At 40.2% G+C, this 26,552-nt stretch overlaps 1 protein-coding gene across 1 annotated transcript in view; it reads left to right on the top strand.

Annotated features, from left to right (window-relative positions):
• Positions 1 to 26,552, top strand: part of MED13L (mediator complex subunit 13L) — a 174,575-nt gene that overhangs the window by 44,008 nt on the left and 104,015 nt on the right. Inside the window, exons 3-4 of the mRNA XM_081175248.1 lie at positions 22,029 to 22,113; positions 25,366 to 25,449. Of these exons, the coding sequence (XP_081031374.1) occupies positions 22,029 to 22,113; positions 25,366 to 25,449 (169 nt within the window). The remainder of the gene's footprint in view (positions 1 to 22,028; positions 22,114 to 25,365; positions 25,450 to 26,552) is intronic.

Raw genomic sequence — 26,552 nt, 5'->3', positions numbered from 1 at the left:
ATAAGTTGTTGTTTTCCTTAGTTTCCGTTGGTTACAAGAAGGCCCCCCCCCATTTACTATATTGTTTACTAGTTGTTCGCCTGAATGTCACTGATGTTAAATTCTTTGTGATGGTCTTCATTTCTCGGATAGAAAGTGGCCAAAACCTGAGGAAGTGGCAGTTTGAATGGAAATCTATACGTCTCTTTTAGAAAAACGAAAGTTTTTCATAGCCTGAGTTGGAATCCTTAGTCAGAACTGAACTTTCCACCAATGTGAAAGAGTCTGTGTAACATGATGAGAAACATTTTCCAAATTGCAAATAGTGCTGCTTTCAGACAGCTTGAATAGAAGCCACTGCACCTGTTACTACAAAGTATAGGTGGACCTAACCTTCAATTGCCTTGGAAACCCATGTGTGAGTTAATCTGTCTTGGGTGTGTAGTGCATGTACATGCCATGTATGTTACACTTCTGGAAGGATTCAGTTTTCAAACTTGAATTCCTATGCTGAAATTTTGCTTGGAAACATTGGATGTATTTAATATTATTGGAAGTTATGTCTTAAGTTTTGTAACTGCCTTGTAAGAAGCCAACTTGCAGAAAGGTGGTGCAACTCGGACACAGTTGCTTAAGGAATTTCTGGGATCCTTCAGACTGGGGTAGCCAGATGTTTTGACCCGCAACTCCCATCAGCCCCCCCCCCCGGTCAGTGATCAGGGTGATGGGAGATGTAATCCGGAACATTTGGAGGATTCCATTTTAGCTACTCCTGCCTCCAAACTCTACACTAATGGCAATAACCCACTTTGCACTATGAACCTTTGCACTGTTACAATATTGCATAGGTTTAGGTGTCCAAGTGCTAGTGAAACAGCAGGCACAGGGGTGCCAACTTGAATAAGATATTTTTTTGGGGGGGCAGGTAAGCCCTGCTGTGCATAATTGATCACATGACACAGCACACACACACACACACCATTTGAATAGCAGTGCCCATCAACTGGGGGGGGGGGGAGAGGCTCATTTTTTTTTTATGGGGACGACGACGAAGGGACCTCCTACCTGGTGTTGTGATCACATTTATAGACCATCCTTCCTCTTTGGAGCATAGCCGGGTGTATGTAATTCTATGTCCTCTTTTTAGTTTAGACTTGAGAAGTGGTGACTAGCCTAAAGTTACCCTGTGAGTTTCATGGCTGACTGAGGGTTTCACCATGAGTTTCTCTGCTCCTAGTTATATGTGCTCTAACAGCTACACCATACTGACTCTTGGTGGTACAGTGATACTGTACTTAGGACCACAAGGGAAGGGAAAGTTCATCTATGCAGCATTCTAAGGATAATCCAGTATCAACCTCAAAAGGAATCTTTCACAGTATATTGTCTGGCAGGTAGGTCAGAGATATATCTCCACCTGTCAGCTGCATGAAATTTATTTGTAGTATAAGCTGCTGGCTCCATATGAAGTGTTAGTCCGTTCTCATAGTCGTAGTACAACTGGTCTGTGTAAAGCTATACAGGGTGTAAACAAATAGCACTGTGCCTTCTTTGGCTTTCTGGCACATTAATAGGTAGAGCAAACGAATCTGACCCCAGCAAGCAGATTATCAACTAAATCCATATCTGACTTCAAACGTTGACAAAGAAAAACACAAAACAGTTGCCGAAATCAGTAACAAATGAGAAGCTTGGCAAAAATGCTGCTAAGGAAGAAAGAAATCCCTTTTGATTGGTTTTTCTCCTGGATGATAACAGAGGAGAGAGAGATTCTGGAAGAATATTGAACTTCATTAGGTATGGAAGGCGTGCTTTATGATCGCTGTCCTTTCAAATTCTGAAATACTAAGCAATGACTAATGAGAATTTCTCCAAAATCACTTCCAGGTGAGCACATTCTGTTTTCTCCTGTTACCAATAAATCCAGTGTTGCAATATGGTGACATTTCCCCCTTGTTCTTTTTTACTCTAAATCGATGGGCCACAAAGCCCAAGCTGATAAAAATGTACTGTGCCAATGACTGTGAAATAAATTCAGGGAAATATAAGAGGGGATAAGGCTGCAAAATGGCATCTGGCAAATGAATGTAGGATGAGCACAGCATGTATGTATGCTTGTGGTGGTAGTTGTATCCATACAATATACTGTGTAATCTATAGTTTTTATGTTATCATTTATATCAAAGTTTTTAAGAGGATTTTACAATAAGTTCAGTGTACTGAAAATTGTGGTGATTGTTAAAAAGAACAAGAGCAATGGAATATAAATTTAGAGCTTGCTCTTTGTATATTTTGTGTGTGCTGGTATGAGCCTAACTCTGCACTTCATTGGACCGATACACCAGTCACTGATTTGAATGCTGATTAAATTATCTGTCTAGCCTTTCTCTCCATACCATCTTAATTTTTTTCTCCAAGACCCCATTAATGACTGTCACATTTATTTATTCATGTACTAAAAGCAAACAAAGCCAAGCTGTAAAACCTCTTGGTGAGGTAGGAGAAGTTGGCTTGTGATATCACAGCCATTAGTTAATCTGCTCATTGTTGAGCTGCTAAAGTGGCTGAGTCTGTTTTCATTTAGCACTTTTGCCGCAGCAACAGTAGATTTTCAAGTTGCTATGGGTAAAAATTTAGCTGACTGTATGGCTACTGGTTACCTCTGCATGCAGTGCTAAAACACGGTTTAATGTGCTGTAGATGAATATGAGTGAAACATCTGGTTTGTGTGTTTCCCCTTTCCTCCTCCTCCTCCTCCTGTGTCACTGGGAAGTGGTTTTTGTTTGTTTGTTCCATTTTTCCTTCACACAGTCTTTGCTTAGCACTAAAGACAAATTGGGAATCCTTGTCTAAGACAAACCAGTGTTAGAATCATAGAAAATCATAGAATCATAGAATCATAGAGTTGGAAGAGACCACAAGGGCCATCGAGTCCAACCCCCTGCCAAGCAGGAAACACCATCAGAGCACTCCTGACATATGGTTGTCAAGCCTCTGCTTAAAGACCTCCAAAGAAGGAGACTCCACCACACTCCTTGGCAGCAAATTCCACTGTCGAACAGCTCTTACTGTCAGGAAGTTCTTCCTAATGTTTAGGTGGAATCTTCTTTCTTGTAGTTTGGATCCATTGCTCCGTGTCCGCTTCTCTGGAGCAGCAGAAAACAACCTTTCTCCCTCCTCTATGTGACATCCTTTTATATATTTGAACATGGCTATCATATCACCCCTTAACCTCCTCTTCTCCAGGCTAAACATGCCCAGCTCCCTTAGCCGTTCCTCATAAGGCATCGTTTCCAGGCCTTTGACCATTTTGGTTGCCCTCCTCTGGACACGTTCCAGTTTGTCAGTGTCCCTCTTGAATTGTGGTGCCCAGAACTGGACACAGTACTCCAGGTGAGGTCTGACCAGAGCAGAATGGTCTGACCAGTGGATCCTGCCTATGGGCTTGCAGATGTAATACACCGTTGAATCACCCCCCACCCCAAATAACAAGGCCTTAACAACGTAAAGCAATTGTAAAACTAATAGATTTTAGAGATGAGTGATTCCAGAATATGTTACAATATGTCTGATATGACAGTTTTGGCCATTTGTTTGAACTTTTCTTTGTAATAAGAATTATATAATCAAATATTTTCAGTAAGCCATTTTTAGAAGAATGCAAAATTTGTTTTGTGGTGATATTTCAGCTGCTAGTGATACAATTTTATTTGTAAGAATAAAGAAGAATCCCTCAAAGCCATAATTTGATTGTAGTATTACTTGAACAAAGGGGTATCCAGCTAAGTTTTACAGTGAGTGGGCTCACTGAAATTAATGGACCTAAGTTAGTCACATTGGTTGTTTTGAATGTGTCAACTCTGAGTAGGTTTAACACTGGGTACACTAGTGAAATATTTTAATTTTGTTTTCCATGTGTGTTTGCTTGGTGTTGACATTTATCTGAGAGTGAATCAATTGATGCTGTATTTCTAATGTTATTTGTACGTACTTTGTAGAACATTCTTAGTCTGTGTGGATAATGCTGCAAGTCTGTATAGACTTTCCTTGGGAGCAAGCTCCATTAAAATCAGCGCATCTTAATTCTGAGTAGACGTGTGCTCAGGGTTGCAGTGTTAACTGAATTTGATCCATTATCCCTTAAGGCTGCCTTCCCCTCCATATCCTATACTGAATCTTAAGATAAATCAAGGCTAGTATGTGTGAACCAGGTTCAGATAATAGTTACACACAGAGATGCATTCTCTGTGGCTTTGGAAGCCTTTCTTCCCAGAAGGATTGTGAGAATTCTCTGGGATTTTTATTCTTATCTGCCTCAATTCATCAAACTGTATACTTGGGATCCTATTAATATACCTTACAATGGCTGCTTTTAACATAGTTTAGATGGTGTTTCCCATGGCTTATGTCTCTTGCTTTACAAAAGCAAATAGTTGGATCCCTTCTGATAGATCAATTTGCATACAGTCAAAAAAGGAGCAAACTCATCCCCACCATTTTAAATTACATTCTGTCTGTTGCCTCCTAGGATCGGATTAACCTCCATTTTAAGCCCTCTTGTGCCAGAGTTAGAATAACAAATGTGATGTGAACTGACATCTGGAAAAGCAATGCTAAAGAAATTTCAGCAACATTCTGAAATTTGGTTCTTCCGTGTGAAGGGCTGTTTCACTTGTGGTTTTCTTTTTTTCCTATTGAGAATTGTTGTTTAGGAAAAGCACACATATAGATGTGTGAAGTTGGTAAGAGTGTGCATTTTTGTGTAAATCAGCATGTGTTTGATTTCCCATCACATGCGCTTGTGGTAATAACACTGACTCTCATTGAGTGGGGTGTAGGGGTGTAGGCACCTGCAGGGTAGGATATAAAGCTTCATATAAAATAAGCACAGATTTGTATACATGTATTTGTGTGTTGTATCTTGATGTAGTAGAGGGGGATGTTGTGTGTGGAAACAACCCTGAGATATGATACCCTCAATAAACATACTTGATTTCAAAATAGGTATAAATAGCAAATGATTATTCAGTGTATGTTTACAAGGTTATAGGGCTGCTTTAAATAAAAGAAAGTTATGCATCAAAATAATTTGGACTTGTATCTCTTTAGCTGGAAAACACATTTTTTTCTGCCTTGGTGAAAATCCTTAAGGAGGATTTTTATGTAGCAACTCTGACCACCCCCCCTCCCTTTTAAAATGTCTTTTAAGGAAACCAAGTAGGATAGTGCTGAAATTTGGAGAGACCCTAACAATTGCATAGGAAAGGTTGTAGTCCATGACAACCTTGTTGAGATGTTAGCCCTGACAGTATCTGTGACCAGGCTAATTGTTGTATCTCAGGACAAGATTATCTGGTAAAGACAATAGAAGGACTTAGTGTGTGTTCTCTTTGACAAATGCATCACTGGATTTTCAACAGTATCAAACATGATAGCCTGCAGAAATAAATTTAGAGACAATTTTTAGAGGGGTGGAGGCCCTTTCTAAAGTAGGGTGAATACTGTTCACAAATTCACAGGACTCATTTGGCATTGTGTCCAGTGAGACTCCTGATGTCTGTTTTCTAAGTAGTCTCTGCTTGGCACAGTTACTTGGTGGCGGTATGTAGGTGGCATTTATTTAGCACTTGACTCCTGGCCCCGTCATGACCCATACTTGCAGGCAGCTTGTCTGCATCAATGGAGGAAGTGGATGCTCCTCTTGCGTTCTGAAATTGCAAAATATGTACCAATTTCCCACTCCCAAACACTTGTAATCACAGCGAGTTCTGTGGAAGCAGAACTGCTTGATTTCTTTCTCTTGCTTTCTCCAGTCTTTGCAAAGGGTCAGAATCTAAGCGGCTACATATAAATAAATTGATTTGAACAGGATTCATATGACTAATAGCAGCAGCAGTAGGTTGCAGGAGCTTTTTGTGTCTTCATAATATGCTTAACAGGTTGTATAAAAAGAGTTTCAAATTGGAAGCAATGGTGTTGCTCAGATTATTGCAAGCATGAGAAACTCAAAAGAATCCAGTGAATGGGTGAGAAATGTGACCCCTTTGTTGGCACTTGGTTGCTCTGCAGAGGCTTGCATTGTAGACAGAACAGACTCTCTTCTTGCTGTGTTCAAGAGGCATTTCATTGATTTCTGTCAAGAAGAAAAGCTTTTCTAAAGTAGTGCTCTTCAGGCCTTGTGGATTATTAAGATCTGTTAGTAGCCAGTTGCTCTTTCTTTAGGAAACTGGCAAAGAAGGGGGTCTTGCTAGTTCACGTGGCTTCTGATTATAAGTGAAACAGCTGGGTCAGTAACAGATACTCATACCAGTTTTTATCTGGAATATAGCCACTTCCATACAATCAATCCGTATTGTTAACATAGATTCCTAGAATTTATTAGTTTCTTGTTCTGATCTGCTATGACTTCCCCTCATCTGTTTCCTGATCTTTCTAAAGTTACAAATGCACATTGAGAAAAAGGTGCCGTAACCTATGAATTGCACTGGGTGACCATACTTGTCACTTTTAAAAATGGGGTTGGACTGGTTTCTTAATACTCACAAAGGGAGTCTCTGATCAGACTTCATTTGAAGACCACCTGTAGAAGTTGCTGAAACTCCCCCTTTCCTTGAGATTGGGGGGGGGGTCATGGTTATTTAACTGGGTTGTGCGCACAATTTATAGTTAAACTCCAATAGCCTTCTAGTCTACTGTAAATCTCTTTTCTATACATAGGTGTTAAAATACATGTTGAGAAAAAACGCATGCAAAATAAAACAGCAGCCAGTGCAACCCTATGGTACTGGTTGCCAGCAAGGGACAGAGAAAATAGATCAGAGTTTAGGAAATACTGAAATGTGTTAGCACATGCTTTATAGGAGTGGTCAGTAGGGAAGATTTTACAAGCACGCACACACACACACACACACACACACACACACACACACACACACACTACTAGATATGCACTCAGGAGCAAAGTATATTGGGGTCTGGAAGGCTCAATCTCTAACTTTACAGAAATTCTACAGTCAAAATGGCAAGTGCAGAATAAGCATCTTGCATTTGATTGGAAATCCGCATTTGTGTATGACTGCAAGTCAAAGGGTTTGTCCTTTTGATTTTAGATTGTATCAGGGTGAGGTTTTCCCTTCTAAGCGTGAGAACAGTTGCAGTGAAATTATCTCAGTACTCCCTCTGTTCATTCCTGTAATGAAAGTCTTCAAACATCCTTACATGATTTGTGTAAGGAAAGACCAGTCCTTTTCTCCTGCTCTGAGAAATATGGGGAGACACATTCAGAAGTTTTCAACACTCTCTTCTCTCAGGTGAAGTGCCTAGTACCTTTTAAAAATGCAAGAAAGAAAAAACAAGTATATCACAAAATATGTTCTGAGTGTTTATCTCTCTTTTGCTGCTTCTCTAAAGCTTATTTTCCATGCTGAAAAGGCACTTTCACTGGCTCAAAAAGAGATTTATTTTCTGTTAGAAAAAGATTTGGATTTAGCTTTAAATTGTCTTATTCAACATGGCCTTAAAATTCCTATCAGCTAAAATAGGAACTATTCCAGAAACATCAAAATAATGCACTGAAGCCCCCAATTGATTTACTTAAATCTTCCTTGTTAGTTACTTGAGGTATGTGTATCTCAACCACCCTTTCAACCAAAGAGACAAGGGGGGTGGCGGTGGAAAGGTCCTTGCATGGCATAGCTATGCAATGTTAAAAGCATTGAAGCCAGAGTTGCCTGGGTCATGAGAAACGTGGTACTTCCCAAATCTATGACACTTACATATTTTAGTTTGAATAACTTTATTGGTCTCATTTTTGGATCAAGTAGCTGACACGGGTGACGCTGTGGTCTAAACCACAGAGCCCTAGGGCTTGCCGATCAGAAGGTCGGCGGTTCAAATCCCCGTGACCTGGTGAGTTCCTGTTGCTCGGTCCCTGCTCCTGCCAACCTAGCAGTTCGAAAGCATGTCAAAGTGCAAGTAGATAAATAGGTACCGCTCCGGCAGCAAGGTAAACGGCATTTCCGTGCGCTGCTCTGGTTCGCCAGAAATGGCTTAGTCATGCTGGCCACATGACCCGGAAAAACTGTCTGTGGACAAATGTTGGCTCCCTCGGCCAGTAAAGCGAGATGAGTGCCGCATCCCTAGTTGTCCGCGACTGGACTTAACGGTCAGAAGTCCCTTTACCTTTACCTAGCTGAACATATATCTTTATCAAAATACAGTGGTACCTCGGGTAAAGTACTTAATTCGTTCCGGAGGTCCGTACTTAACCTGAAACTGTTCTTAACCTGAAGCACCACTTTAGCTAATGGGGCCTCCTGCTGCTGCCGCACCGCCGGAGCACAATTTCTGTTCTCATCCTGAAGCAAAGTTCTTAACCTGAAGCAATATTTCTGGGTTAACGGAGTCTGTAACCTGAAGTGTATGTAACCTGAAGCGTATGTAACTCGAGGTACCACTGTACAGTGAGGTAGAATCCCAGTGTGCTTTCTACAAAGTTGGGACTTGCATGAAGTATACAGAGTACCTTTTCACATTTTTCCTGAAATCTTGTAAAGAAGGAGATCCCACAGCTTTTCTACTTGAAAGCAAGCCATGTGGGCTGAAATGCAGAGAGAGGGTTACAGGCTCTATGCCATAGAAATTAGCACTCCCAAAGCCTTATTGATCTCAATGCATCCTAAATAGACAACTTTATCTGGATTGTGTCTGTTAGTATAGTGGGCTTTGTTTTCACAATTGCTACTTCAACTGGGCAGAATCTTCTTTCTTGTTTCAACTGAGCACCAAGCAACTTAGTTTAGATAACAGGATGCAAAGTATAAGCTAAAGGTCAGGTTTGCTTACATGTGTTCTCCAACTCAACAAACAAACAAAAACAAAACAGTTTACACAAGACACTCTTAAAAATTAAAGCATTCATAATTAAACCAGCCAACAAACTTGATATCATATCTCTGCACTTTTCTATAGAGAGGTGAAATAAAATGCTTAGAGAGTGATGGGAGATATCAAGGATTTAGTAACTTTAGTTAAACTGGTGGAATATTTACTAAGTGTGTGTGTGAGTGTGACAGATACACACACAGTGTGCACTTATCAGATTGTCGTGTAATTGTAATAGAACTAATGATCCTGAACCATTTTAGTTTGAACTGTTGTCATGAATCAAACAATAAGCCATTGTAAAATTAGGCTTTAAGGTTTTTTTAAAAAAACATGTTTTTATATCTCTCTGTAGGCCTCTGTTACTGTTTTTAATTCTATGGTATCTTTCACACAGTGGTAGAAGCATATACACTGCATTCAGAAAGTCTTAGTTTCAATTCTTGGTATTTCTCATTAGAATGATCATGCTGCAGGTGGTAGAATCAGTATTGAAAGGGACCTTGGAGACAATCTAGTTTTAACTTTCTGATCAATGCAGGATCTGCATTGGTGGACAAGAGAACATAGGAAGCCTTCTACCCCCTCAGACCAGTGGTCCATCCAACTCAGTATTGGTTGCACTCACTGGCAGCAGCTCTGCAGGAATACAGGCAGGTATTCTATCCCAGCCCTACCTGCAGATGCTGGGGATTCAACCTGGGACTTTCTGTATGCAGAGCAGATGCTCCACCGCTGAGCTGCAGACCTTTCCTTACCACAGTATTTCTGACAAATGGTCATCCAGCCTCTGCTTAAATACGTCTCATGTAAGGTAATACAAATCATGTAAGGCAAAAAAGCCACCCACTCACCCCACTTTCCACAGAGGTTGCTGCAAGTGTGAGTAGACTTTATTAGTCCAGACTGATAAATAGGTAAGACTAAAGATAGCTTCCTAAGTTCTTAGAATGCCAGTGATATGCTTAAACCAAACCATGGAATTAATTTCAATAAGATCCTATGCATAAATGGATTTAAATAAAGGTTAAATACAAGAGAGAGATACTGACTGTCCACTGGCAGGTCTAATATTAAGGCAGGAAAAGGGGGGCTTTCAGAACTCTATTCAGGCCTTGCTGTGAAACTGACGGGTAGCACACTGAGAAGCGCAAATTACAGTTTTGATTAAATCCTATTGTCTCTTTCAAAAGCAAGTTGAAGCCTTGTTTTGAAGTGCCTTACCAATCCAGATTTGTTTTAACCTAGATATTTCAAACAAGATTTACATCTAGAGAGTAAAAGTTCTTTGAACGCTTGCTACAAAAATATATCATCCCTCTGGGCACATGCCATTAAATAAAGATGTGTTCGCTAGTGCACAGGAAAGAAAGGTTTTTAACAAACTGGCACACACATGATAGACAAAAGAATTACTGTGATACTGATAAAAAGATTTGTTTGTGTGTGTGTGTGTGTGTGTGTGTGTGTGTGTGCAGATAAGCTTTTAAAGTCTCTTAAGCTAGACTTCGCCCAATCTTTGTGTGAAATTTTCCTTCTCTCAAGGTTTTATAAGTGCAATCTACATCTCATTTGAAAGCAGCAAAGCTGCTTCTAGATGGCTCTCAGTAAGTGTTCTGAAACTTCCCTAAGTGAAGACGAAAACTATTTTAAGTTTTCCCAAGAGCAATGAAGTCAAAACTTATTTCTGAAAATGATATCACTTAATTATTAGATTAAATGCAGTGTATTGACTCCCCCTGTTTTGGTTCTTTAACTTAAGCCATTGTTTTGCTTTTTGTTCTTTTATTGAGTTTTTAAAGCCTGTACAGTACTTTCCTTATGACTGCTTTATCTCTTTTTCTTTCTCAAATTTTGCCGCTAATGTTCTCCAGTATGCAACGATGTTACTTTGTAGCTTTACTTTAAAATATTGGTTTTGGACTCTTATAAAGAAAAATTTGTAGAATAATGATGAAATTAGCTTGGGTGATAGAAGCATAAATGATTTAGAGCACACCCAAACAGGGATATATGTAACCTTAAAAAAAGAAAGAACTGTTGCAAAATCCATGAATTACTTAGCAGTTTATTTTGGTAAATTGATATGCGTTAAAAGTATTTTGGGTATTAAAGCTAAATGCTACAAAAATAGGAGCCCGGAAGGAAAAGAAAAGTGATAGCACATCTAAATGATGAATCCTTATTTCCCTGAAGAGCCAGTATGGTCTGAAGTGCATTGTTGAATCCTACATTTATTTATTTTTTAGCCCAGACTTTCGCACTAATAGCACAAAGATCTAAAGCAGCCAGTGTGCCTGGGGATATTAGGGCTGGGGCTTGCATGCACATCCTAGTACCTAGTTCAGCCCTTTACTGGCTGAGCATGGCTCTCCCTCTGCCCTTGAAAAGGGGTGTGTATACGTAGCTCTGGGTGTGTCACTTTTGTATAAGTATATGTCTGGCCTGTGCCACTTTTGTTTATGTTTTCCCTAAGTTCCTATTAGGTTTTTTTTAATGCTCTAAAATTAGCATTTAAATAGGTAACTTGCATTGTTATGAGATGATTCAAGTGCTGACTGCAATGTTTTCTTTCTTTTTTACAAACAGTAACTGCTGTAAGCAGTTAGAAAGCCTTTCTGCCACTGCATTCATGTTAAAAATGGCAAATGCCCCTGGGAGTGATGGGACGTGATAACGTGCCGTCTGCCAAGGATGTGAGATGGGGAAAAAAGAGTCTCAAAGATGCTCTGCAAGTGCACTGCATAGGTGTCTGGTGCTGGAGTTGGACTGCTATATGTGAAATTAATATCTCTACTCAGGAATCAGTTGTCTCAAGTGCCTATCCTCTGCATACTTGGGAGGAAATCTCCTTTACATAAAAAAGGGTGTGTAAGTTCACATTTTTTAAAATACTAGGATTTGAAGGCTGCTTCAGCTTATTCAGTGAAACATTTAGTCTTATCACTGAATTACATGTTCAACGTTCCCTTTATTTCTTTTTCTGAGTAAAATCTGCCCTGCATATCTTCTTAAGAAGAAATTCGTTTCTCAGACATAGTAATGACCAAAATAGTGTCATTGGTACCCAGGTGGTCACAGATCCAGGCACTTATCAGGCCTGATTCAACCTCATGATGTTCATACCATATCTTGGTTTGTGGAATGTGTGTGGAATGCCCTTAAAAACTCCAGTCAATATAAGTTATTTGTAAAGAATATAACATTTTCTGATGAGTTTTTTTTAATTACTCGAATAACTAAGTAAAATTGCGACATCTGAAACTTGAGTGCTGTATCTAGGGGCGTTATTACTATGTTTGCTGTAAAGCAGCAGAGGGTCTTGTGGTACTTGAAAGACCAGCAAATTTGTTACGGCATAAGCTTTCATGGACTGCAGTCCACTTTATCGGATTCAATAAGTGTTATCCTGAGTTATAGGTGTGTATATATGCATTAGGAGGGCTGGGTAGTGTAAAAAGAGAAGTGATTTCAGGGAACCCTCATCACACTTGTTCAGAAGAAATGTAGGTGTGCCTGCCCGATAGAATCAGTTTGACTATAAGCAAAACCAAGCTCTGGCTCCAGGCAAGCGCAAAAGATGAGATGCTTGTTGGCTGAGTTATCTGAAACTAATGCATGATGACATGTCCTGCATGGTCATCCAGAACAAAAATATCAGCTTAGGGCTACACTAAGACTGCAGGGATGGCAGTGTCAGTTCTGATTCCAATTAAGTCCTTGTAAAGATTTTTTGCGGATAAAGCTTTCTGCTTGACTGTTAAGGTCTTTGTTTTGTATACACTCAGGATGTATACACACATTAGATTGGAAAAATGTATAGGGAGAACCAGGTTTTTTCATGTTTGTTGAAAAGATAGTTATATCACAATTGGCTCTGATATGTTTTATTGGACCTGTTGGCCCGATGAACCATTTTTCTTTCTATTTGCCTTAACCTCAGAGGTCCTACACAGCAACGGTTATCAAAGTCATCTCAGACATAGCTACAGAGGTGGTAGTGAGATGGCTAGAAATATTGTAGAATTGCCATTTTAAAGTTTAGAAACCAGGGGTCATACCATTTTATGGCTTTTCAAATACTTAGAAGCAGAAATGGGAAGGGACATGCACAGAATTCATTCTGCACATTGTTTGCCCTTGATGGGGTTTCATGCATATATTTCACTAGGAATCTATAACCGAGTGCAAAAAGAGAGCATGTGAAGCTGCCCTATGATGTCTGCGTCTGGACAGCTGTTAGCAACGGAAGATTTCCTTGTGTAGTCAAGATTCAGAGAGTGGTGTCTTGAGAAAACTACCTCTATCTGCAACCATAATTTCTGGGTGCTACACCTCAATGACCATTTTGGATTATCTGCAGTACGTTGTGTGTGCTGCTGTGGAATAGGAATGTGTAGTAAAATTTCTGCAAGGTCATTTCATTGTTGTGAATAGTTAGTTGTGGCTTTACTCTGGTCAGACTGTGAGCCATATAAATTCTGCATCAACTGTTAATTATGAGAACATTATGCAGTTGTGGAGCAATGTAAAGAGTTTTTGACATGTCCCAGCACTCCCTCAATTGGGACACAACTGTCAGCTTGTATGCTACTTTCAGCAACATTGGTATAGAGAGAGAGTTCAGAAATACGTCTGAGTCCCCACAAAGATTGTGCACCGTGCATTAGTATTGCTGAAGTTTGCTTTTTCCAGATAACATGTTCCAGACTCCTGTACTTACAGGATATGCACACCTTTGCACCCCTCTGCACATAACATGTCCCTCATCGCTTGTGATTCTATTGTGTACCGTTGAATTGGTCTGCCTTTTCTTGGCAAGTTTGTTACTAGAGTTTGATTCACAAAACATGTCCATAGCTAGCTGTTTCCTTCAGAAAGTTATCTTAGGGTCATGTTAAGAAGTCAATTAATCTTGAATTCTAAACTTGGTACAAAAGCTCCAGAGTCTGATTCTGAGACTTTGCTTTGCCAGTACAAAGAATACGGTTTTAGGGCAATATGAAGCCACCACATTATGGCACTATTTAATTTATCAGTATACAGTCGTACCTTGGTTGTTGAACGCCTTCGTACTCGGATGTTTTGGCTCCTGAACGCTGCAAACCTGGAAGTGAATGTTCCAGTTTGAGAACGTTTTTTGGAAGCCGAATGTCCAACATGGCTTCCATGGCTTCTCATTGAATGCAGGAAGCTCCTGCAACCAATCAGAAGCCACACCTTGGTTCTAAAACATACCATATCTCTCTCCCCTGCCCCTCCCCCCCGGATATCTCCCCCCCCAAAAAAAGGAACATCAATGATTTAAGCATTTATTGGTTAGATAAAATAATAAAAGCTGCTTTATTTATTTAAGGTATTTTTACGTTGCTATCCAGCTGAAGAAGAAAAAAAAAGACTCCCAGAGCAGTTTACAGCAATCAATAATAAGATTGTCCCTGCCCTCAGGCTTACAATCTAAAAGACACAGCCCCAAAGGAAGAAGAGATTGGGAGGGTAGAGAACTGAAGCCAACTCAGGCACATGCTCAAAGGCTTGTGTGCTCCCTATACCTTTTAAAGTACATTTGAAGCACATTTTACCCCTTAAAAAAGTCTGGATAGAGCAGTTTACCCCTCACAGAGTTAAAATTCCTAGTAGCCCTTAACAAACTACAGTGCCCAGAATTCTTTGACCAGGTAAATGTGTTTTGAATGTGCTATAAAATATAGTGTGAATGCAGCCTTAGTGTAGCTGCCTGCAGCTTCTCCTTCTCTAGCTAATAGATGAGGCCAGGCTGGTCTGTTTATTGCCATGATGTTTTTCCTGGAAGGCAAGGGGAGCAGCCTCCCAGGGGTCCTTAGTCTCCTGGCTGAGGGCCTTGTTCATGCTTGTATATTTAGAAGTTTTGTCACCCATGCTGTCAACGTGCTGCATATCTGTTGAGTTTCTGGTCCTGGTCTAGTTGCCATGGAAAATGTACTGGGATTTTGAACAGAACTTCAGCATATGCATAAACTGTCTTAGGCTGGGGAAAGCCACCTTGAAGGTCCACATGAAGAAATGTAGATGATAATCAGCCAATCAATAATAAAAAGGTTAAGTAATATGAATATAAGAGCATGAAAAGGGCAATAGTTCAGTGGTACAGGTATCTGTGTGCTGGAAGACACAGGTTCAATCTGCGACATCTCAAGGTAGAATTGGCAAAAAAACATGTTTGGAACCATGGAAAACTGCTGCCAGTCAGTATTGAGAAGATATTGAGCTAGATGAACTAGTGGCCTGGAGACAGCTTCATCTGCTGGATGTTCCTTTAGTCTAGCATGCGTTCCCACTGAAGGCAATCAGAGAGATGCATCCAGGAAGTTGTTGCTTCCCATCAGTTGGCATTCAGGGGCAAACTGCCCCTGAAGGTGAATGCTGCATATATCCATTGTGACCAGTAGCCATTAATAGCAAACAAACAAACAAACAAACAAACAAACAAACAAACAAACAAACAAATCTTTTAAGGTATCTGCGCTGATGGCCATCACCACATCCTTTTGGCAGTGAGTTCCACAAATCAAATCACATGATGTGTAAACAGGGCTGTATGTGCTCTTTAATATTGCCTATCTTGGTAATCCAAATTCATTCGCTGAAAAACAAATCCTTCAAATTGAGATGTGTAGGATTATTTTGCCTTAGTTGGTTCTGTGTCTTCTGACTGGTGATGACCACTGGCACTGAAGCCTCTGAAGATAGTCTTCTTGAGCAACTTTGTGGCTGGTTTCTGAGTTTTCAGGAGACATTGCCCAGACACTTTCAAACAGACCTGCGCAGTCTGACTTACCTTCCCTTAAGAATTTCAGTTGTCTTATCTAAAGCAATTGTACCAAACACTGGCTTGTGGATTGTCTGGGATTGTGCAGAATTGCAGCAAACACACACACAGCCCTCAAAATGTAGCAGACCTTTTTTGTTCGTGCACTAACTGTCAAGAGAGTATACCTTGCTACAGAACATTCTTTTCCTCTTTTGACTCGTAACAGAGCTTCCCCTGTATTTCACTGGATGTCATTAGAAAGGCTCATCCACCTGTCATCACACCATCCCAAGTACCACTCCAGAGAGTGAAGTCTGTCTCTCTCTAGAATCTGCTCTAATGCCGCCAGGAGGTGAAAACACCTTCTGCTTCCATCCACAGACCTTGGTTTATTTCCTTTGTTAAAAGAGGCATCTTGGCATTTCATAATACACTGGACGCATTTCACCATAGGATATTCAGTAGTTGGGTTAGTTTTAAACAGACACTGCTAGGTTGATGGCATTTAGTCATGGAAGGTCTGGTTCCTGCAGGATGTTAAAAAGGTATGAAATATTTAAATAGAATGATGAAGAGCCTTTTGGTTACTGAGTATAGAATTGGATTTAGGAGCTGGATGCAGTGGAGGTTGAGGTAGCCTCAAGCATCATTTAATTAAGTTGTCTGGAGCATTATCATCCTCTTGAGTCTACTTCCATATGTTAGTGGGCTGTGTAGCCCCATACAGAGATGTTTCAGTATGAGGTTTGCATCTTGCTGACTGGGTTAGTTACTAGTGGCTGTGGTCCATGGTAATAGTACTCAACTCCTTAGCGTGGATCTCCTTTTCTTTTTATTTTGCAGAGTTGCTGTGGTGGTCCTGGTGACAGTGACCATTCTTCTGAAAGACACCCATACACCCACACAACCACCCACCCACCCACCTACACTGTTACACATCAAGCAAATTAAGAAATGGGTCCTCAAATGCATGCTTGGATTAAAGATGGGTCCTGGGTCTGAAAGGACTACTGCTCCAAAATGCTGAAACATTACTTGGGTACCACGTTATAAAAACCTTCCTCCTCCATGGTATATTGTTTTAACAACTTAATCCAAACTACATTTCAGATGGTTGTATGTAAAAATGTAAGCGTACATCATGAAATGAATGCTTTTGTAAAGATGATGAGAGTTGGTGATAAATAGGAATGGAGAGGAGAGGACAGTACAATGCTGAAGGCAAGTGAAAAAAAGCAAATAAAAGATTCATTGTTTTGAATAGTTATACAAACAGCATTTCAAGGGAAGCCAACAACAGCTAAGCATGAAAATCTACTGGGGCAGAGGAGCATAATAATGAGACTGTGGAGCAGTTTCTTTTTAATAGCATCCAGGTTAAAGGCAGATGAGATAGTTTAGGCCCTTCCACAATCTATTTATTGTATGCATCGTATTAGACTTATTAGAAGGCAGTTTATTGGATTGTGTTTGTCTTCCCCCTTGTTTAACATGTCAACATTTTCTATCTTCTTAATATAAGAGAAAATGTCATTGCTTAATCAGAGGTGCTAACAGTTTTCTTCTGGATGTAAATTTGCTTGTTGTGTAACAGGAATGCATTAGTCTTAGCAAAAGTATAAGAAAATGAAAGGCAGCGAGAAGTAGCTCCATTGTTACCACTCCAGGCGTGTCTAATGAATCGTGTTTCCATGTTCCCTCGATCATGCTGCGGAGTGCCCTTAGCAGGGCTAAGTCTTCTGTAAAATGCTCTTTAAGATTATTGTTGAAAGCACAGAAACGCTGGATGGGTGTTTGGTGGTAGTGGTGGAGGGAATGTTAATGAGGCAACTGCATTTCAGTCAGTACAGCTGCTGGGATTTCTTGCCATGGCTGGAGCAGCAGTGACAGACAACTGTTCCAGCTCAGCATAAAGCCCTTTTCTCAGGGACGCAGGTTGTCAGATACTTGGTTGGCAATGCTCCTTTATAACTATACGGTTGTGTTTTGTTTTTTTAAAAAATCCCTTGTGCTGGAGAAGCAAAGAAAATAAATGCCTGGCTGGGAAAGGTCTACTACTTAGAAACCCATAGAACCGTAGAGTTGGAAGGGACCCGAAGGGTCATCTAGTCACCAGGAGTAAAAGTAGCCATGCCTTCAGCAACAACCACCACCACCACCACCACCACAACAACCACCACCCCACAGATTTTTGTTTTGCTTTTTGCTCTGCTTGTATTAATGCCCATATGAACTGTATGTGTGCTTTCAAAAATATTTTGATTCGTAGTGGTTTTGTCAATGGAATCAGATGTGGCCTGTGATTTGATGGTGGGTTGTTGTTGTTTTGTTTGTTTGCATGCATGCATGGGAAGGCCGTGGGGGAAAATATACAATTTTATGTGTAATCATTTTGTTGGATTCAATGTATGTCTCTCTGTGTTCACACACACATGCTTGTCATAATTCAAGGGTAGGTTTGGTCTTAGGTTCATTAGTTCTCATAGCTGTTTTTGAGAGGGGAGACAAAATGAGGACACTTCAGATACGAGTTTTGGACTGTCTTCTTTTGATGATGAAGGGAAATATCATAGTTAAAGTTTAAAAGTGTGTCCACTTTTGCATAATGCTCTAGGCCAGGTAGCATTGCGAGAGCTCACCTTTGCAAACATTCATGCAGGGAAGAGTGGTCTGTGTCCCTCCAGTGGTGTTGGACACCAACACCCAACCAGCATGATCAATGGTCATTTGTAGTCCAGCAATATTTGGAGGACCACAGGTTGTTGAATTAGAGCTAAATATGTTCTGATAACCATTTTGTCGTTTGTATTGCTGAGAACAGTACAAGCTGTTACTATCTACATGTTGGGAGATGTGAATGGTATTACTAGTGCTATAGCAGTGTTGAGTGAATGGTGTGCAATAGGCTTCCATTTGTTTCTGATTACAACCTTATTTTTATATTGTGTTTCTCCTCAGATTTAAAAGGCTTTGTGTAGATAGTTGTGCACAACTTCATTTAAAAAAGAGGTTGTTTCACACTAGCTGGAGGTTACAGACTGACCAAGCTGTTCAGTTTCTTGAGCGTTTTGAGTGACTGCACTGTAAACTGTATTTGCAAGAGTGTCAAAACAAACAGTGCATTTTAGTACTGATGGTTTGTGGTTGTACAAAGGAAGGTACTTCCTCAGTTCTGAGGAGAACTGATGCCACATTTCTTTAGCTATGACCTGTGTAAGGACATCAGAGCAGGAAGTATGCTTGCTCCTGGTATAGTATCAAGTCCATTTAGTCACTAAGGACTTTGAACACAAATCTTACAGGAGAATCAATGGCGATGTAACAATGATCGATCAATAGCATTGCATTTAATTAGATATTTTATGGCCTTAATGCAGTATTTCAGAATCAATGTAGCATTGCATTCCTTTGCTGCTTTTTTGTATGTCAATTTCCAGGACACATTGATACATCTGCATTTGTCACTAAACGGCTTCACTGTAGACAAATTTAATCTAAAATGAAATGAAAGCTTTAGTATAGGCTTTCGGTAATTGAATTTTTGATATATTTATTTAATGTAGACATTTGCCAGTGAATTGGATTTTTAAATTGATTTTTAAAAAAGAAAACCAGGAAGAAGTGATACTGTAGGAAAAAGGAGCCCCAAACCCTGCTTACCACATAACTCCTCCTGTAGTTGCTTACTTCCTTGTCACAGGCACCCTCCTATCTTTCGGTAGAACAGAGCAATAAATTGATCTCCAGTCATTTTTAATGGTGAAACAACTAGTATTATCCTATAGAGTATGTTCCCCTTCATATTCACAGTGGCCAATATGGTTAGAGTACTCAATGTTCAGAGTAAACAGGTTTAATTAGTCCTGCTGTGGGAGGTAGAAAAGCTCTGTATTTCGGCCTTCCTCACATGCATGCAGATTTCTTATTTAAGGGTTGAAGTACATGTTACAGTCATACCTCGTGTTGCATTAGGGTCATGTTGCATCCTTTTGGCTTGCAAACGCGGCTTTGCACATGCACAGAAGCGCTCTTATCGTGCTCTGCGCTTGCGCAGAAGCTCCACTCTAATTGCGGACTTTTTGGGGTGTGAACGGCACCCCAGAATGGATCGTGTCCGCACTAGAGGTACCAGTGTACATGAGAAATCTGTGAGCAGAATTCCCAACATTTGCTTTTTACTTGAAAGCAGATAGGGATGTATGTATGGAATGCCCTAATTTTGATAGCGGCAGTGGCATTGGGGAAGGGTGGAGCTAATACTATTTGGTAGAAGTGGTATTATATCAGATAAATGGTGTGGGAGAAAGGTTTAAGCCCACTTTTCCCCAGGGACATTGCTCTGATTGAATAAGTGCCCCATTCCCTTCTGAGCTACTTTCAAATAGTTTTACTTAATTTTCAAAATAAGGTTTGAGGAAGCAGAATGGTGCATGTAAAACAGTGAAATGTACTTTAGAATTCCTGGAGCTAAACACCCCCCCTTTTTCTTTTTGGTGTACAGTGCAGGAAGCTGGATTTTCTTTAGTGATATCCTCCAAAGCAGTTCAAATGCGTAGTAATTTTTGCATTCCCATACCCCATCCATAGATTGTTTGAAGTCTTTATTAGCATATACCTGTTTTCCTTACTATAAATGCTTCTGCTATTCATTCTAGTGGGAATTACTTGAGTATTCCCACATGCAACTTAATTATATCTTATTATATTTATATTACTTGTAATATAATATGTTTATTATACTGTCTAATTAATGCAATATGTTATTTGCTTTCTGTTTCCCCCATGGGGGGCTCTTTATATCTGTTTCTGTCTTGCCCCAGCTTCCTGCAGGTGGTACTTGGGTGGGCAGGGAGGGAGAAGAATCTGCGCAGTAAAATGTTCATATATTTTAGTGAAGGGGGAAAGTAAAGAATTGTGAGAGGCACGAAATTGGTTTTTGGCTTTTGTATGTGAGAGAGATTACTAGGAATGTTAAAAACAAAGGTTATATGCACCCATAACCAAGGTTTTTAAAAAAGCCCCTTTGAGTGTTTTTACTATTCATTTATTGAAATGTATCTGAGCCAGTTAGACACAATGATCTCCAGGCGACGGTAACTTGGCACTGCAAAAGTCTGAGAATGGACCAACCAAAGGAGCAGAAGCTGAAAGTGCCATCTCCTATAAGTGTTCTCCCATAAAATGAAACTTGCAAGGCACTTTTTGAACATTTGCATGCTTTTGAGGTGTTTGCTTTTCAGCTGAAGCCAAACGTTTGACGTAAACAATTTTGTGAAGGAGAGGGGGAAGAGCCCTTCCCTCGTTTTTGGCTTTCTCCAGAGTCACCATGCGTGCCTGCTTTTTTCTTGTCAACACCACACACCCATCATTATTATATTATTAAAATGTATGTATTGCCTATTGCAAGATGCCCCTGGCTGACAATTAAAACAGAGCATGGAGCCCTACAAGGTGCATAATAGTAATCAACACCAACAACAGAATTCCAATTCAAACAGAAGACTGAATGCAAAACAACTAAACCTATTTCTGTTTCCTCCTTCTCTCCTCAGTTCTATATCTTTTCCATCTCTTCTCAGTCTCTTGCCTCCTTCACCCAGCCATCTTTTCCTCAGAATTCTGTTTGTCAGCATGCAGTTTCCTTGATCATTCTTCTTTCAGTTACCTTGTCTTTGGGCTCCCTAGCCCTCAACTTTACTACTCTTCCCGCTTGGTTACTTATTCTTAAATTGCTTTTTTTAAAAAAACAACAACACAAAAACCCCAGTTATCTTGCTTCTGTTTTCATTTTGTGTCACTTGCAGAAATCACATAATGTGCTTTCACTCATTTTTTTGTCATAGTGCGTATTATTAAAGGCCATAACCTCTTTAAATGTGTGAATGCATAATGTGGGGTTAAGCACTTCAGTTTACCTGGTTTTAGGATCATTTTAATTTGAATGGCAATCCCGCTTGGTCAACTTGCTTCACCTCAAATAACTTGCTTCACTCATCCTATAAAGTTTGCATAAACCTGAAATAGGCTTTCTATTAAACTGGAAGGAGGATGGGTACCTTATTACAGTTGATTTATGACTGAAGCCGTTGGTAGTACTGTAATGCATATTGGTACTTGCTTAGGTAACCAGGAAGACCAACCCTCACTAATCTGGTGCCCTCCAGATGTTTTGGACTATGGCTCCCATAATCCCCTGGTGCTAGTCAGCATGGGCAGTCGTCAGGAATTAAGGCAATTGTAGTCTGATACTTTGGGATGGCTCTAGCTTGGATAGTCCTTCTAAAAACCCAGCTGAATTATGTTTTCGTTTACTTGAATGATTAAACCCTCCTCTTGTTTTCTGGATGATAGGCTAACACTTTGCCTGTTTTTACAGTGGTGGAAGAAGGACTTTGGGAGAATGGGCTTTCATATGAGTGCAGGACACTGCTTTTCAAGGCAATCCACAACTTGCTGGAAAGGTAAGAGAACTCCATCTGTTCAGAGGTGTCTGTTAATGTTGGTTTGGGCTACCGACTTGTCCTGTCACCAACCCCATCCCCATAAGTCCCCCAAGCTTGTGCAGAGGATTGGATCAAGGGGAGAAAGAGGTGAAGAATTCTCTCATTATAACCACTTTGATCAGCAGAACTGTTACTGCCACAGTTGCTACACAATACTTGTTCCGTAGTTGTTAAAAAATTGAACTTTGACTGTGGCTGCACCTATATTTTGGAAGTCTCTGCCCATTGACATCAGGCTAGTGCCTTTTTAAAAAAGATGTTTTTATTTCATTTTGCAGTATTTAATGAACAAGAACTGTTACAAACATCTTGACTGTCTTTGCATTGTTCACCCATAAGAGCATTCAAAATACCATGAACTACATTGTCACACCATACAAATAGCATACAATAATATAATCAAGGAGATCTCTCCAAACTCCACCATGAGACGCTGAGGGAATCCTTGTCTGTTCTTCCTGTCTCATGTAAGATATAAGTGGTTTCCATGCCATGTATAAAGAAAAGGGGCTTGCCCTTCCTTTAGTCACATGGATGTGGCATGTTAGTTTTTCTGCCAGTGCAACTGACCAGACCCTTTGGTGCCATACTTCAGTTGCCAGGCCTTCACCAGCATTTGTTGGTTTCCAGAGAAGCTGCTATCAGCAGAAACGACAAAATATATTATATACAGTATGAAGTCTGGTGTCATTCATTATCCCCACTAGTACAAATGCTGGAGACATTTTGATGTTTGTCTTATAAATGTTTTCCAGTTCTTTGAAAATGTATGTCCAAAAGATAAGCACATGTTAGCAATATCACCATAGGTGTAGGAAAGTTCCTGTGCAGTCACAGCCTCTCTGGCACAAGGAGCCAAGTGGCTAAGTGTCATATGCCTTTAAAGGCTGACATTTGTTTATTATTGGTTACTGCTAGTTAGCTTTTATTTCCCTCTCTCTCTCTCTCTCTCTCACACACACACACACACACACACACACACACACACCCATTCACACACCCCCATGTGTATATATGTACAAACTTAGGATCTGCAGCACATCACAATATGAAATGTCTCTGCTCAGTGCACCAGCAACTAGCATGAAGGTACTGCATTACATTCTCCTGGATTTCTGGTGTTCTCCCCCAGCCCCAAAGAGAGAATTAGCATTCCACTGTCACATTGTGCTGTTTGGGAGTTGTTCCTTCAAAGTAGGGTGGTGATTCTGAACTTTTTCAAACTTTGGGGTTCATCCAAGTTTGCTGGTACTTCCCTCTTTATGCTTAGGTGACACCGTTTTGGCTACATAAGGTTAGCCGCTTGGATAATGAGTTTTCGATTTGTATATCTATGATACTCAATTCATACAAGAAGGAAGTACTACAGTATAAGCAAGTGCTTGAGTGGCATGCAGTGTGTCCTGGATGAGGCTCTGCAGTTTGGGGGTACTCATGATCTATCTAGCATTGTCACTGGAGTCACAGCTGGCCTTGGTGGTCCAGAGTGCCTTTTATCAGCTTCAGCTGAAAACACAGCTGTGGTCCAAATAGACAGAGAGCCAAGCTACAGTTAGCTATGCTCTGGTAACTTCATGTTTAGACTACGGCAATACATTGTGCTTTGGATTGCTTTTTTTTTTTAAAAAAAAAAAGGTCCAAAAATTCAGTTAAACACTACACAAAAATTGTGCTTCAAGGTTTGCTAACGGGCTGGACATATTAAGGAAGTGCTTTGTCAGTCCCATGGGCTTTTGATACATTTCCAGGCCCTGGTTTTAAAGTGTACATTCCTAAATGGCATAGGGCTAGGTTTTTCCATATATTTCTATCTGGACATTGCTTTGCTCATTGGAGGTTGTTTCCCAAGTGCCCCTCCCAAGTGGATCCATTGAGTGTCTGAAAGTGAGAGGCCTTTCTCTATGATAGCACCCCAGTTGTGGAACGGAGGTCTATTTCACATTCATTTTGGAATCGTGTAGCCCTCCCTTTAAAAAACAAGCAAACCTCAGGGTTTTTTTAACATATTTCAATGTTTTGGCTTGAAAAAGGTTTTACGTTTGCTTCATCTCTTGCTGTGATGCTGTAATTGCTCTTTTTTAAAAAAAACCATTCATAATGTATTTAAACATATTTTTGTATACCACTCAGAAAACTTTGATTAAGGGGTGTCATAGAAATAGTTTTGTGTTGTTTCCTTGAAAGTTGTAGCCTGGCCCTAGTATTCCAGGAAAACAGCCAAAAAGAACATTACAGTTAATTTTCCACATTTCTAGAAGTCTTTCTTACATATGCTGAAAGTTTTGTGAAGATTAATCACAATTAAGGGAACAATCCTAACCCCTGCCAAAAGCCAGATGAGGGCAGTTAGGTCAAGGCAGGAGGACCAGCAGAGAGGAGCTCCACGTGTGGGGAAGCCTATCTGCCCTGGCATGCCTGCAAAATGCTTTGTGGGCATAGATGTAGTACCAACAGTGTTTCAGCTGGCGGTATAAGGGCTGAAATAGAGTGTGCCAGGATTGCACACTCTAATGTCCCCATCACTAACCTTATAGTCCCTCAGGTGGTGTAGTTAATTTCCCCCAGATTATTTTCAAAAGAAACTTGGGGGTGGGGCAGAATGCCCACCTATCTTCTGACTTTGCTTTGCTCTTGGCTGCACATCCACCACTGAACTCTCCCTGCTGCCATTTGAACTTGCTCTGTAAAATGCCAGTTTTGTTCTAATGAAGCTTATGCTTTTAAATAAAATGCTTGACCTTCATTTGACAATACTTGACCAGTCAGCTGAGCAGTTTTGGGGGGGGGGCCATAAGTACCAACACCCACCTAATATGTTCAGTAAAAAGCTGTCTGTTGTACATATTGAAAGTGGTAAACATCTTTCTCTCTCTCAAATTTTAATTTTGAATCAGCTAGATGGGCAAGCATGCTTTGGAAACAAGTTCCCTTGAAATTAAATATGATTCCGTTCCAAGTCACTGTGCTTGAGACTGGAGTATCAGAAGCTAATGGGGAGCAGCTCTTTTCAAGGAGTTCCATAGATGGAAGCCTTGAGGGAGGCCAGTGATACACCAAGGCTGATATCATTAGCACAAAAGAGCAAAGCTGGCAAACAGATGAAGAGCTTTGCATGTGAAATATAGAAGCTCAATACAATGGAGAATGTGCGGCGATGATAATATTTTCAGTAGTTATTGAGTAATTGGTGTCACAATTTATTTCTTTTAGATGCCTAATGGATAAGAACTTTGTAAGAATTGGCAAATGGTTCATCCGGCCATATGAGAAAGATGAAAAACCCATTAACAAAAGGTAAGGATCCCAAGGGCTTTGAAGTATGCTGCCGAAATTGACGGTGCTATTTTGGTGCTTTAATTGCGGTGTTTCCCTGTTCATGTACCTACTTTCCCAGCATATTCTCTTCCCACTCTTGCATGATGATAATGAATAACTGGTCCTTGGTGGCCCTGTTAGCGAGTTTGACATTATTGTGTTGATTTCCCTCCTCTCCCAACTTTGTAGCACATTGTAACAGAAGTGGCGCAATGTTAGCACCTTTTTGCCTACTCTTTGGAATATGTTGCAGTCAAGGTTCCCTGACACTTCTCGTTTGAGAGTTGGCTATATCCAGAACCAGGTGGTTTTGTGTGTGTGTGTGTGTGTGCCGTGACTTTGAGGCCTTTTTGCTTTGCTTTTGCAAGCTTATGTTGAAATATTGGACTGAGGTAGGTGTGTGTATGTGTGTTTTATATATATATATATATAGAGAGAGAGAGAAATGGAAAAGGATACTCATCAATTCACACCGTCAGTGTATTAATTGTCTGTATTGCAATACTTTAAAACCTTGTAGGAAGCCCAGTGAAGTTTATAGGAAATATTAGGAAACGTAGTCTTATTGATACTGCCATAATTGGTTGCATGTGTGAATACTGGTCTACAGGAAAGTTTTGTATAAAATTTATATGTGCCTAAGGTACTTTTCAATGTTTGAAATAGGTTTCACTTAAGCAGGAAGTGGTTTTTGAGTAGTGTTTTTCTACTGATGTTATGTATTCCTCTTTTAAACACCAGTTTCAAAGAATTGCAGGAATTCAGTAATCTTAGCTAAATAGTACAGATGCATTTGGTACAGAAATGCAGCGTACTGTTGGCGGACATTAAGAAGATATTTCAGACTGAACTGAATGTTTTAAGTTCTTTTTTAAAAAACTCCAGTTGTTCAAAAGTGTGCTTACTTCGCAAGCAAGAGGAATGTAAAAATAGCAAAACTGATTGGTTTCTGGTGGTGTGTTGTGCTTCTGTTTGAGTCCCCAGCTGTGAAGAGAGGCTTCAGTGTGTTCTGTTTTCAGCGATTCTGCCAGTCCAGCATTTATCGTGCATACAGCTTGTTCAGTTTAAAAGCTTGGGTTTGC

The sequence above is a fragment of the Podarcis bocagei genome (assembly GCF_964188305.1).
Source record: "Podarcis bocagei genome assembly, chromosome: 16".
NCBI classification, from domain to species: Eukaryota; Metazoa; Chordata; class Lepidosauria; order Squamata; family Lacertidae; genus Podarcis; species Podarcis bocagei.
Note: the sequence above shows the minus strand (reverse complement) of the source record. Positions and strands in the feature narration are given on the sequence as shown.